The 13,200-nt window shown below is 60.3% G+C and overlaps 1 protein-coding gene across 1 annotated transcript in view; it reads right to left on the bottom strand.

The window, feature by feature from the left end:
- Positions 1 to 12,352, bottom strand: part of SEMA7A (semaphorin 7A (JohnMiltonHagen blood group)) — a 26,629-nt gene extending 14,277 nt beyond the window's left edge. The window contains exon 1 of the mRNA XM_083870895.1: positions 12,185 to 12,352. Coding sequence (XP_083727021.1) covers positions 12,185 to 12,299 — 115 coding nt within the window. The 5' untranslated portion in view covers positions 12,300 to 12,352. The remainder of the gene's footprint in view (positions 1 to 12,184) is intronic.
- Positions 12,353 to 13,200: the final 848 nt, after the last annotated feature.

Raw genomic sequence — 13,200 nt, 5'->3', positions numbered from 1 at the left:
GAGAATGGACAGGGTTTGGATCCCAGGAGAATGGACAGGGTTTGGATCACCAGGAGAATGGACAGGGTTTGGATCCCAGGAGGGATGGACAGGGTTTGGATCCCGGGAGGGATGGACAGGGTTTGGATCCCAGGAGAATAGACAGGGTTTGGATCCCAGAAAGGATGGACAAGGTTTGGATCCCTGAAGGGATGGACAAGGTTTGGATCCCAGGGGGATGGACAGGGTTTGGATCCCAGGGGGATGGACAGGGTTTGGATCCCGGGAGGGAATGGACAGGGTTTGGATCCCGGGAGGATGGAGGCCAGAGGTCAGGTCTGACAGGGGAAAGGTTACTCAAAGCCACAATCCCTGTGCTCCCAGACAGGAACAAAAAGTGGCAGCCAGGTCTCAGACGCCCCAGCTGGCAGCAGACGCATCTGCCCCTCTGCCCTTCCTCTTTCACATCCCGGCTTTTCCAGCTGCCCTTCCCCCCAGACACCCTCTGTTCCTGGCTGTGTGACCAGCTGGGCTGGAGGAGGCCGGCCCTGCTCCCCCCGTGGTCCCGAAGTGCTGAGGTGTGCAGGAATGGCAGCACAGGGATGGCTGCAGGGCTCAGGGCTGCCCTCTGCCCCTCGGAGCTCGGCACTCCCGCTTTTCCCTTTCCCAAAGAGAGCAGACTCTGCCCTGGCCAGCCCTCTCAGAGCTCAGCCAAGGGCCAGGAACGCCTCTGGGACTGGCAGCCAGACACGGGGCAATTAATCAGCGGCACGCGGCTCTCTCTATTTATAGGGCTGGCACTTGGCCCTGAGGCAAGAGGGGAGAGGCACCTCACAGGTCACCGGGACTGCTGAATTCCCAATGGGTTTGTGGGGTTATTCCCACCTCCTCGGGGTCCCTCATCCCGTAAAACAAGCAGAGTTTTCCCAGCAGGGCTCGGGGAAGCTGCCAGAACTTCCCAGGTCAGATTTGGGAACGGCTGAGGGGACACAGTGAGGGGACAGCTATTTGTGCCCTTCCCCTGGGACCCTCAGCCTGACTGATCCTGGTCCCTACCAGCCCCTGTGCCCTGCCCAGCCTTCCCAAAGGCTCCGAGAAACCACTGAGCCCAAGCTGGAGAAGCTGGCACAGGATCTTCCAGGCTGATTCTGCAGCCAGGCTCAGGCTCAGCCTGCCCAGGAGAGGAATAATCCCTTTCACACCCTCTCCCTTCCCAAAAACCCCACTCCTATGGGGCCCCTACAGTGCTGTGACCCCATCACCAACCGGTCTGCCCAGACCTCACCAAACTTCACTCCTGTTTGAAACCTCCAGCCCCTAAATTGCTGCTAATCCAGGCAAATCCCCAAACTCAGCTCCTCTTCCTCCTCCACACTTCTCCCCTGCTGCCCTGCGGCTCCTCTGGGGGCTCTTCCTGAGTTTCCTGAGCCCCGCCGAGCTGCAATGCCACACTCCCGAAAACAAACCAGCCCTAAACAATCATTTGGCCGGCGCCGAGGTTGTTGTTTATCCTGCAGCTCCCCGGGGACCGCCGTGAATCACGGAGCCGGGAAAGGAAACAGCTCTGCCAGCCAGGGCCCTCCAGAGAGCCTGGGCTGGGCTCCCTGCGCTGGCAGCCGAGCCTCCAAACGCTTCCAGCAGCGGCTGCTGGGGTCCCTCTGCCTCTGGGGCCGCCCAGTAGGGCTGGGCCTAAGGCCTGCAAAGCCGGTCCCGAGTCCTGCTCTGCCTGCAGCAGCTGCGATTAGGGAAGGGGTTGGATCCCCTTCCCCCCGGCAGGATGGGGGGGCAACCCTGCACCCCAGACTGTGGGTGTGGGGTTGATGAGGGTGAGGAGACAAAGGGCATCTCATGGCCCACAGCGCCATAAAATCATGGAATCGTTGGGACTGGAAAAGCTCATCCCGTTCCTGTGCCAAGGGCAGGACCTTCCACTATCCCAGGGTGCTCCAAGCCCCATCCAGCCCGGCCTCGGACATTCCAGGGATGGGGCTGTGTCCCATTGTGTCCCCAAAGAACGGGACATCTCTCCTGGCAAACCCAAAGCTCTGGGCACTGCAAAGAAAGGCTGGTGCCCTCGGAAGGCTTGGCCCCGCTGTCACCCCCGCTCCCACATCCAAGCCCGGAGCTGCAGGGGACACAGGGCTCGTTCCTGGAGCCTGGCTGACCCCGCCGTGCCCCCGTGCCCGGCGTTTGCCGCCAGCCCCACGGCCCGAGCGGGAATCAATGGCACCTCTGTCCCTGCAAATGTCCCCGCTCCTGAATGGCAGAAAGGGCGGCTTTGTGCTCCAAGCCAGAGGGGAGGGGAGAGGGAACATCAAATCGGGGTGAGAGGCACCCGGCGCATCTCATCTCGGAAGGATGCCCGGGGGGAGGGAAGGGAACCGGGAGATGCTCTGGATGCCATGGAGAGAAGGGAGCAATCTCGCTTTAAATCCGCACACGGCTCTGGTGACAGAGCAAACGGCTCCCTGTGGGGCCAAGAGCTCTTTGAGGAGCATCAGATCATCCCGGAGCATCCCGGAGCCGGCTGTTCCCACCTCCGGAGCAGAGGGGCAGCGTGGGCTGCAGCCTCTCCCGGCAAACTCCATCACCCGGCCCGGCTGGGGCTGAGTCAGCGCCGCCTTCCCTCGCTCTCCTCGCTCCTCTCCAGCATTCCCGGCTGGCAGCGCCTCCCGCAGCCCAGACGCTCCTGAGTCACCGGCTCGCACCGCTCCCGGCTCCGGGAGTGGGGGAATTCTGTGGGAATGCTGGTGGCTGGGGAGGCCCTGGATGGAGGTGACGGGTTAAAATCAGGAACTGAAATAAAGCTCGCGAGAAATGAAAGCTGAAGCGGGATGAGAGCAGGGTTTTGGGGGCTGGGGCAGGCACGAGGCACATCCTGCATTTTCTGCCCAGAAATTCCTTCGAAGTGGGAATCACCTTGGAATGTGAAGTGATAGAGAAGGGTAGAGTGCCTGCCTGCTCCCTGGAACTGCCCACCCCCGGAATTGCCCATCCCTGGAATTGCCCTCTCCCACAGAGCCCCTCGGCTGAGCTGTGCCATCCCAGCTCTCCCGTGGCTGTCACAGGACGGGGACACGCGGGCAGCACACAGAAAATCAGGGAAATGTGGAAAAGCAGGACTGGGGACTGGCGCGGTGCCGAGGCCTGGCAGCGCAGCCCGGGCGATCCCGCGGGAGCTGTCAGTGTGACGCCGGCAGCGCTGTCACTCGCGGTGGCCCCGATGGCACTGCCACCTGCTCCGCTGCCCGCGCAGCCTCCGCTCGCAGCTCCGAACACTCCCCGGCTCCGGTTCCTTTCCCCACGGCCGGGACAGATCCCGGCCCCGGTGACAGCGTGGGATGGGCGCTGCAGGCAGGAGGGAGAGCTGAATCAAAGCCCGGGAGTGTGGGACTGTCACTTGATGTCACCTGTGCCCTCATCCCGGCTCCGATTCGGGGCGAGGAGCGCCCCGGGCTCTCCACATCAATCGGGAGTCGTGGGGATGCGGTGACACCGCTCCCTGTCCCGCAGGACGCGTGACGAGCAGCCCAGGCCCAGTTTTCCCAGGGATGTGATTCAGGGCCCCTTCCTGAGTCACTCAGGACTCCATCCCAGCTCCCAAAACTCCGCAGTGCAGCTGGAGTTTCGTCATTCCCTCAGGCCAGGGCCAGGAGGACAATCCCTGCATTTCTCACCTTGCCGTCATGTCCCGGGAGGCGGTGCCAGCAGCCACCCCAGGGCGATGGGGACAGCAGGGACAGCGCTGGCAGAGTCCCCTCCATCCCCGGAGCAGGGCTGCATTCCTCACACTGCTCCCACCCCCGCTGCCTCCCTCCCCCCCAAGCTCCACCACGGATGCCAGTAAGAAGCCAAGCTGCATTTTTTTCCTCCTTTTTTTTTTTTAGACGATCTATAAATTCCCAAATTGAGGCATTTCAGGAAGAGGAAATATATCTCCAAGGAGCTGCTGTGCTAAGTTTTCCTTCCAGCGTGACTTTGCTCAAAGGGAACAAAGTGACACGAGGGAACAGTGTGACACCAGGGACAGGAGTGTCCCCTTCCCATAGGACAGATGCCTCAGGCAGCCTGGTGGGCTCCTGGGACAGAGCCTGCAGCAACGGGGTTTTTTATAGGAACGATCTGACTGCAAATGAGGCATTTCAGGACTTTTGGGCAGGTTGGTTCTGACCTGCCACGGAATAATTGCAGGGTTTGTGGCTGTGAGGCCCCGGCACGCTGCCACCGCCACCAACTGCCACCACACCTTGTGAAAAATGACACATTTCGTGTTTTCTGGAGGGGTTTTCAAGAAGGAGGCGAAAGGAGACATGCAAGAGGCAAGAAATGTGTGGAGGCCACTTCCTCCCCACTGTTTCCTCCTGTCACCGGCCTCTGCAGGGGCTGCACCCCAGGAGCAGGGTCCGTGTTCCCCGAGGGTCCCCAGTGCCCCTTGGATATCCCCTCTGGAGAAGGAGAGGCTGGAAGGGCTGAGGGATCACCCTGGGGCAGCCCTGCCGTGTCTCGGGTCATCCCGTGCCTCAACCTGAGTCATTTTTTTCAAAGGAAGCAGAAGCTGCAGAGCAGAAGCAACACCTCCAGGTTTCTGTTCTGTCCCATCCCCCCCGGAGCTCCCTCCGGGTGCAGATCCCATCCTGGTCTCACTTTCAGTCCCTCCACGCTCCCCTCCTGTTCAGCTTGGAGCCGGCTGGAGCCTGGCCACCTGGCACTGCTTTCCTGCTCTCCTGAAGAGAGCAGGGACCCCCAAAACTCCTGGGGAAACCAGACAGGCAGAGGGCTGAAAACGCTTCTGGCTGAAGTGAGACATTCCCTGCCTCCCTTGTCCCAGCCACCCCGAGGCTGGAACGTGGATCAGCGAGTCCTGGTGTTTTTTTGTGTCCATCCCACCCTGGGGCTGGAACGCGGATCAGCGAGTCCTGTGGGAATTCTCGGTATTCTAAAGCCAGTCCAGCCTCTCCTGTCCCTCTGGGGCAGGGAAGGGCCAGGTTTGGCATCGTAGCCTTGCCTGGGCCTTCCAGAAGTGACATCCCAGGAAGGAGCATTTTAATGGGTTTTCCAAAGTGCTTTCCCATCAGCCCGGGCTGGGTAATAGCCCTGACTGGAATTTTGCCCTTCCCTCCATCCTGCAGGTTCCCGAAAGCAGGGACTGGGGCTGTGGGCTGTTTTCCTTCCCTTTTTCCAGCTGGGACCTGGGGGAAGCTCCAGCTGCTCACTCACAACCCGCACAGGTGGAGGGAGAGGGACCAGGAGGACAGAAAACCCTAAAACCCCTTCTAGGAGGCCCAGGAGCTCAGCTGCTCACTCAGAACCAGCACAGGTGGAGGGAGAGGGACCAAGGGGGACACACAGCCCTAAAAACCCTCTGAGGGGCCCAGGAGCTCATGGGAAACCCCCCAAAAAAGAGGTGTGAAAGGCCCCAGCAGCCTGAGCCATCTCACGCCTCTCCGTCATCCCGAGATCCGAGCAAGGCGCTGCCCCGGGGCTCATCTGGGAGTTTCTCATCACCCCGAGCGCTTTGGAAATGAGCAGTGATTCACCTGCTGCCAAGAGAGCTCCACTTCTCTCCTCTTATCTTATCTCTGGCTTCCCAACGCCTCCGAGCTCCCCGCAGAGGGAAGGGCACAGCCTCGCAGGACCACCAGCACCAACACCCTCACCCAGCGAGGCTTCTCCACGCCGGCACTCCCAGCTGCCTCCATCCCGCTTTTCCCTGGCTCCTTTCCCCGCTCCTGTGCCCCGGAGAGATCGCTGCCATGCCCAGCTTTTTCCAGAGCCGGGCAGACAATGGAGCCCGCATTAGCGGGGATAATCCATCCCACAAAAGCCGGCAGCCCCGGCGCGATCCCGATGCCCGGCAGGGCCACGCTGCAGAGCGCTCTCGGAGCACACAAATGCGCTTTTTTTCAGAGCCACACTCCGAAAGGAAATATCCTGGCACGGCAACCATTCCCGAGCTATTTCTGGGAGCGCCTTGGGGGGACCTGGGGCAGGAATGGGGGGGAAAAAAGGAATGGGGTTTGGTAACTGAGCTGCCGGGATTTGGGATCCCGAAAGCTCTTCTGGAAGCTGTGCTGCCGATACCCCCACTCCGAGCCAGAGCTGGAGCTGGAATCCATCCCAAACACCCACTCAGCGAGCGACAAAAGAGACCCCTAACCTGCATCCCGCGGGGAACAAGCCCTGGATTCAAAGCCGGGGCCCTGCTCGCCCCACGCTCCAGGAAGGCTGGAATTCTCCCTGTTAAACACCAAATCCCTGGCTGGCAGGCTCGGCAGCAGTTCCATGAATACTAACACGGCCCCACTCTCGCTCCCCCCATAATTATGCAGCACTGGAGCTGCAAGGCGAGGCCGGAGCCTTTTGATGCCGTGGATTTCTGTCATGGGGCAGGTCCGGCATTCCCGGCTGCCCCGGTGCCGAGCCTCCCGCTGCACCCCACGGCTGCGGGGGCTTAATTTAGAACCGGGTTTTGCCACTTTTCCAAAGGCTCCGCTCCGCAGTGGCGGTCCCAGGCTGTGCTGCTTCCCGGCTCCTGCCTGTGATTGTGGAATTTTATCCCACGGCCGGCAGAACAATGGCACAAGCGCTGCTGGATCTTGTGTCAACACAACAAAAGACGGGTTCAGCGGGATCCGGGGAGCCCCTCCCAGCCCAGGAAAGTCAGATCCAGGCATTGATTTCCCAGGAAAGGCCTTTCCGGGGGTAAAAACTGCCCTGAGCAGCTCCAGCAGCATCCAGAACAACCCTGTTCTATGGACTTCCCTATCCCAGCTCCCAACAGCTGGAAAACCCTTCCCGGGCAGAGTCTCCCTGCCCAGGGGTGGGCACAGAGCACGGCCCGTGGTGTCCCAGGGGGTTCAAGTGGGAAGACCCAGGGGTTTTATCCCTGTGGGACACAGCTGAGGTGTGTGCAGTGCAGGCTCTTCCCAGAGGGATCCCAGTGGGATCAGGAATAGTCCCACTGTGCCCTTCCAGCCTCCTCCTGCTGCTGATGCCTTAAGTTTCAGCTCTCATGTATTTCATATCCTGTGCTGTCCAGGGGTGCAGTTCTGAGCTCACAGTCAGTGTCACTCAGCTCTGCACAGAGCAGAGACACAAAACAAATCCTTTTCCTGCTGAAGACCAAGGACAACTGTTACAAGTTTTCAGGCCCAAAAGCACAAACAAGGGTGGCTGAAGGGAGGAACAAGAAGGATGGGACCTCACAACCTAGAGTTGGAATTGGACAATTAAACCCCAATGTTGAAATGGACCAAAACTTACAAAAGTGTAGGACCTCGTCATCCATTTTGTGTCCATTTTGTGTCCACCTTGGGTGTAGCCCTGGCCAGGCTCTTCTCCTGAACAAGATGTATCCTAAAGGCCTTCCAATAAACATCTACTTTATTCTCCAGCTCTGTCCAGTGTTTGTTTCAGGTCAGCCTGCCCAAGGCATCACTGCAGCTGGAGGCTTCCCACACCTGCTGTGAGCTTCAGGTGGATGCCAGCCCCAGGACATTCCAGGTTTGTGCCAGGGAGTGTCAGGGAGCCCTCCCCAGCACCCCCCCCCCTCCCCCCACCCCGTCCAGTCCATTCCATTCCCATTCCGGTCACGTCCAAGCCCTGGCTGCAGCTCCACATTTCCCAGACTTAGAAAGCCCCGGGGGCAGGAATGTGAAATCAGACTTCTGAAAACACCAAGATCCCAGCAAAGCTGCGGCCAGAGCAGCCCGAGGGCAGGTGTCTGGCTGGAACTGGCCACGACTTCCTCAAGGAAGCTCCCAGAACTCGCGGTGCCCTCTCCCTCCCACAGCCCCACACCAGCCAGATGGGAATATTTGGTCCCAGCAGATAAGGCAAGGTGGAATCATCGATGCCCTGACCCGGCTAACAGGGCCCAGGCCGGGGAGGGGACAAGTGACAGAAGCAGACCTGTCATTAAGGGCAGGATTTATCACTCCGACCTTTGTCCCCACACCTCCATCACGGCAGCTGCTTCCACATCCTGCTCCTGTGTCATCCCAGGGTGCTCCGGGTGGAGCTGGGGCCGGCAGGAAAAGGGTGCCCAGCAGGAGGAACCAGCCCTGTTTTTGGAGCAGCCAGGAATAGCCACAGCCCGGCGGACGGAGGTGGCTGGGACCCGTTTCCCCTCCTCGCTCACCTCCCAGCCCTTTTTCTGGATGCAAGATTTTCCCTAAAAAAGCACTTGCACTTAGATTTATTTTATGCTCAAGCTTGGATTTAGTCTGTACCCGAGCACTCGGGTTTAAATTTAGTTTGTCCCATTTAAGGCAGCGAGCCTGACTGCATCACCCACAGAACACCTTCCCAGGCCGCTTCTCAGCAGTTCCGGCCCCAAATTGGCTGGTGCAGAGCTGGGAGCTTGGTCAGAATTGGCATCTCACTCCCTTTTCCAGCCACAACTTCCATCAGTTGTGCCCTGCCTGTTGTTTTTGTGTCGTGCTCTTGCAACAGGAGGTGCCTGTGATTCACTCCATTTGTTTGGTTTGCTTTTCTTCTTTTTCAATCTGCGCACAGCAAAACATATTTCTCTTTTTTTTTTTTTTTTTTTTTTTCTTTCCCCAACCAACATTTTCAGTTCCCAGCATCCCCCAACCCTGTGAAAAAGGAGAAAATAGCACTGCTGGGAAAGCGAGCAGCTTTCTCCTGGAAATGGTGATGCTCCAAGAGCTTAGTGGGAAAGTGTCCTACAAAGATGTTTCACACCCTGGGACCACAAAAAGCCCCAGAGATGCTGTCACTGAGGAGAAAAAGCTGCTGCTGGCACCAGAAATTCCTCATTTGTCACAACACCAAGACATGAGGACCTTCAGGATTGTCTCATCCAGAGGCAGGGACACCTTCCACTGTCCCAGGCTGCTCCAAGCCCCAGTGTCCAACCCGGCCTTGGGCACTGCCAGGGATCCAGGGGCAGCCACAATTGCTCTTGGAATTCCATAACAAGTCCTCCTCACCCTTCCAGCCAGGAATTCCTGCCCAGTATCCCATCCATCCTTGCCCTCTGTCGGTGGGAAGCCATTCCCTGTGTCCTGTCCCTCCATCCCTTATCCCAAGGCCCTCTGCAGCTCTTTCCAGAAGGTTCTGGGGGGATCCAGCCCCAGTGCGCCAGGGCACGGAGAGCTCCCCACCAGCCCTGCTGACACAGCTCTGCCAGGCACGGAGGCAGCCAAGCCTAGCAAAGCCCAGGAGCTGTTCCAGGCAGCCCAGGCCGATTCCCAGAACTGCCATTCCACGGGCCCGCTCTACCCTGGGGCGGGCTGGAGCCAGCTCACCCCGCCGAGGCAGCCAAGGGTCAATTGTATAATCCTGCTTTTCCCTCGGGGACCCGCTCCTCTCAGAACCTGCTCCCTCTGGCTTCCAGCTCACCTGTTAATGAGCTGCCAATAATTAAACAGTCGGAGCCCATGCCACCCCCCGGCGTCAACGCCAACATCCGAGTTTTCCCGGGATCTCCGCACGTGTGGCTGAGCAGGGACAAATTCCTGAGCGTGGCAGCAGCTCCAGCCGAGCCTGCGCTGCGAACGCCGCGGGCTGCAGCAGCCCGAGCCCGCCCGCAGGCTCCGTGCCACGCTCAGCGTTTTACGATGCTCGGTGACTTTCCGGTCAGGAGACAGCCGGGCTGGGTGTCCCCTCCCGCTGCCACCGCCGCCCCGGCCCCGGGCCACAGGATATGGGGGATGCGGGACACGGGAGCCGCGCCGAGGAGTGAAAGCTCCGTGTGGGATGCAGCCGCACCTTTGCCAAAGCACAGCCCAGCCGGGCAGCTCTTGGCTGGAAAAATGCAGGGGAGGATGGGGAGGATGGGAGCACTGCACCAGTCTGGAAGAACTCGGTGTCTGGATCCTCCTCCCCGGGATACAGAGAAGGGCAGCGGCCAGGAGACACCCCGGGACTGGGGCAAAAGCCCTGCCAATAAAAACAACCCGAGGCACTCGAGCAGTGGTGTGCAGATGACCTTTGCTCCCAGCTCCGTGAGAAGAAGGAATCCTGCCAGGTCAGGAGTGCCTGGCAGTGACACTTGCCCCACCTGTGCAGGCTCCAGGGGCTGTGGAGCTACAGAGTACCGTGCTCCAAAGTGCTGGGAATGGTTATCCAGGAGCTCTGAGCAGGACAGGACAGGACAGGCCCGCGGTGTTCCTTTGTCTGCAGGTGTGAGTGCAGGGTTGTGCCACCTCGGCCCGGGTACTTTTTGTCCCAGTTCCCCACATCCCCTCACCTATTCCTTACTGGGAACTGGGGGCCAAAGCAGCGGAGAGGTTCAGCGACCTGCAGGGAGGGCAGAGTTTGGTGGAGCCAGGGAGGCTCCAGATGTCACCAAACCAGTGGAACCGAGACTTTTGGTGTCACAGACTCGCCAGGCACGGTGCTGGTGAGGGGAGCCAGGCTGAGGGACGGAAAAGCAGCAGTAGCTTTGCCCAAATTCCTGCACTGCAGGCAGGGAGGGATGGCTTCTGCAGAGAGCTCGGCTCTGCCCAGCCCCAGAAATCCTCACCCTCCTCCGGGCTGGAGCACGTGGAGGTGCCTTTGCCGAGCCGCATCACCTGCTGCTAGTGCGGGGCCGTGGCGTGTAAGAAATTTAATTAGAGGAGAGCTGCCAGTTCCCGCAGAGCCCAGGGCCGGGGCCAACCCTGCAGCACTGCAAACGAAGCAGCGGGCCCGGAACGCTGCTCTCCACCCCCAGGAACGGGGGGCCGAGCTGGAAAGGCGCCCTGTGGCTCCATCCCCCCCTCGCATGCACGGCGAGGGCCGGGCTGGGAGCGGGGCTGCAGCTGCAGCAGCCACGTGCTGAGCGCCGGCCCCGCCGAACATGCTGAGCCTGCAGCCAGCCCGGGCCGTGGGGAAGTTCACCGCGCCTCCTCGGCCACAGCAGCCCCCGGGCCGTTTGTCCACCCTCCTCCTCCTCCCTCAGCCACAGCCCTACCTCGGGAGGGTAGAGGTGACACCAAGGAGGCGCTAAATAGGACATGGCTCGTTCCCATCCCTCCCTGACTGCAATCCCTCTTAGACACGGGCCCTGCCGAGTTCCCAGAAATAATTAGAGATGCAGATAAGTGCAGAACGGAGCAGGTGAATCTCTTAATTGGTTTCGGTGACAGGTGCAGGCACGGCAGCCTTTCAGTGGCACCCAGACACGGGGGAGGGGACAAGTGACAGCATTGTGCAGGGACACAGGTGGGGATCGGCCACTCCATCCCTCCCTTTCCAGCCACGCCAAAAACCTCGACACTTGTCGGGAACAGGGGAATTCTCCCCGGAGCGGCAGCTCCCGTCCCGCTCCCTTTTCCCGCAGCCAGCAGCGGTGACGCCATCGCGGAGCAGCCTCCCCTGCCCTCCCTGCCGGTGCCTCTCCCCTTTGTGTGTGACAAGGTGACAGCAGAGGCCACCCCCGAGCCGCGCACACGGCCACCGCCCCCCCGCTCTCCCAGCCCGGGAGAAGGGCACCGCAAATGCCAGCAGAGGAGAGCAGATGGCACGGAACGAAGCGGGGGAAATGGGCGTTCTCGGAAGTTGCCAGGGAATAAGGGAGCATAGAGGAGCCCTTGTGCTGCAGAGCCCGGCCCGCCCGCCCGCCAAAGGCAACGGGGTCTTTGTTCCAGCCAGCCTGGGGGGGATTCATCCCGAAACTCGGGATCAAACCAGCGCCGGCACACTAGGCTCGGAGCCTTGAAAACATTTCTTTGTTCGGCTTTGCCGAGATCCAGTCTGGTTACAAAGTCCTTACGTGCCGTTTGTAAATTTGTCCCCGAGACCAGGGGTCCTCAGCAAACATTTACTCACCAAACTCATCTGCAGCGAGCAGGGCGAGTTAGCAGCTGAATAAGTGCATTAACTATGTAAATACACTTCTCATTTTCTAGGGAGCTGCAAGTTAGGAAATGTGTCCTGTGACAGCCTCAGAGCTTTTTTGACAGCCTTTAATAGACCCAGCTGATAGCGGAGGGGGGGAAAAAAGCTTTTCGACAGCCTTTAATGTCCCCAGCTCGTAGGAAAATGCTTTTAAAACATTAAAAGAAAGAAAAGACAGTCTAAAAATCCAATTAAAAGCCAGCAGCCCCAGCCCACAGGCGTTTAAGGAGAGCCAAAAGCCTCGCCGAGGACACAAAAGAAATAAAAACAGCCCGAGTCTGCCCAAAGGACGAGCCCCAGGTAGGAAGGAGCCGGCGCAGGGAGCAGCCGCATCCCGAGGGTGCAGCCCGGGACTCACCTTGGGGAGCCGCGACGATCCTGGGGTTCACCTTGGGGCGCCCCGCTGCCCACGTGCCCAGCTGGCCGAGCCACAGGGCCACCAGGAGGGCAACAGGCCACCTCCTCCTGCCCATTCCTAGTCCGGGAGCGAGCGGGGAGCGGGAGCCGGCCGGGCTGACAGCTGCATCGCCCGGCGTACAAAAGGCTGGCGGCGAAAGCCCGGCCCAGCCAATGGCACACGGAGAGGGGCGGGGTCTTACGGAAAAAAATATCTCCAGCCGTCCGTGTTAACACCTGAGCTTCGGCACTCCAGCTTCTGCTGGGGATTTGTTGGTCTTTTTGGGGGTTTCCCTCCCGTTCCTCGGTGAGAGGAAGGTGCGTGGGTCGGTGGTTTTGTCACCCGCGGGCGCTGGGAAGAGCCGCAGCTGGGCCGGGGTTTGCGGAGAACTTCCCGCGGGGGCTGGGGAGGGGAAATAAAGGTTGGGACGGGTGAGATGACAACGGAAAAAGGCTGTGAATAGGGGCAGAGAGCGGTGTGACAGGGGGGTGGTGTGACCGGGGTGTACCCCAGAGGCGGGTGCGGCGGCAGGAGAGGAACAGCTGGATGGGGAGCGGAACAGCTGGATCCGGCAGGAGAGGGAGGCGGCAGGGCTGCAGCGCGTCCTGTGTGCCAACAGGAAAGGGCCACTCCTAGGGACACCCACCTGTCACCACGGGCTCCCTGCGCTGTCACCTTTGCTCTCCCGAGCGCACGCGGCAGGGAATGACAGCCCCGAGTGGACGGGGACACTCCGGGAGCCGGCAGGGAGGTGAGCCCTGCCCCGAGCACCGCGAACCTTCCTGATGCGGCTACTTCCCCAAAAAGGACACCCCGCGTGTGGCACTGTCACCTCCTCGTCCCAAAGGTCCCCTCGGAGAGGGCCGGGAGCCTTTGTGGCGCTGGTTAATGAGAGGAGCAGGGCATTCCGAGCACGGAGAGCGAGCTGGGACGTGACCGGAATGGGAGAAGCCCACCGGGAATGAGACGCAGCTGCG

Source organism: Zosterops lateralis, assembly GCF_965231275.1.
Source record: "Zosterops lateralis genome assembly, chromosome: 13".
In the NCBI taxonomy this organism is placed as follows: Eukaryota; Metazoa; Chordata; class Aves; order Passeriformes; family Zosteropidae; genus Zosterops; species Zosterops lateralis.
Note: the sequence above shows the minus strand (reverse complement) of the source record. Positions and strands in the feature narration are given on the sequence as shown.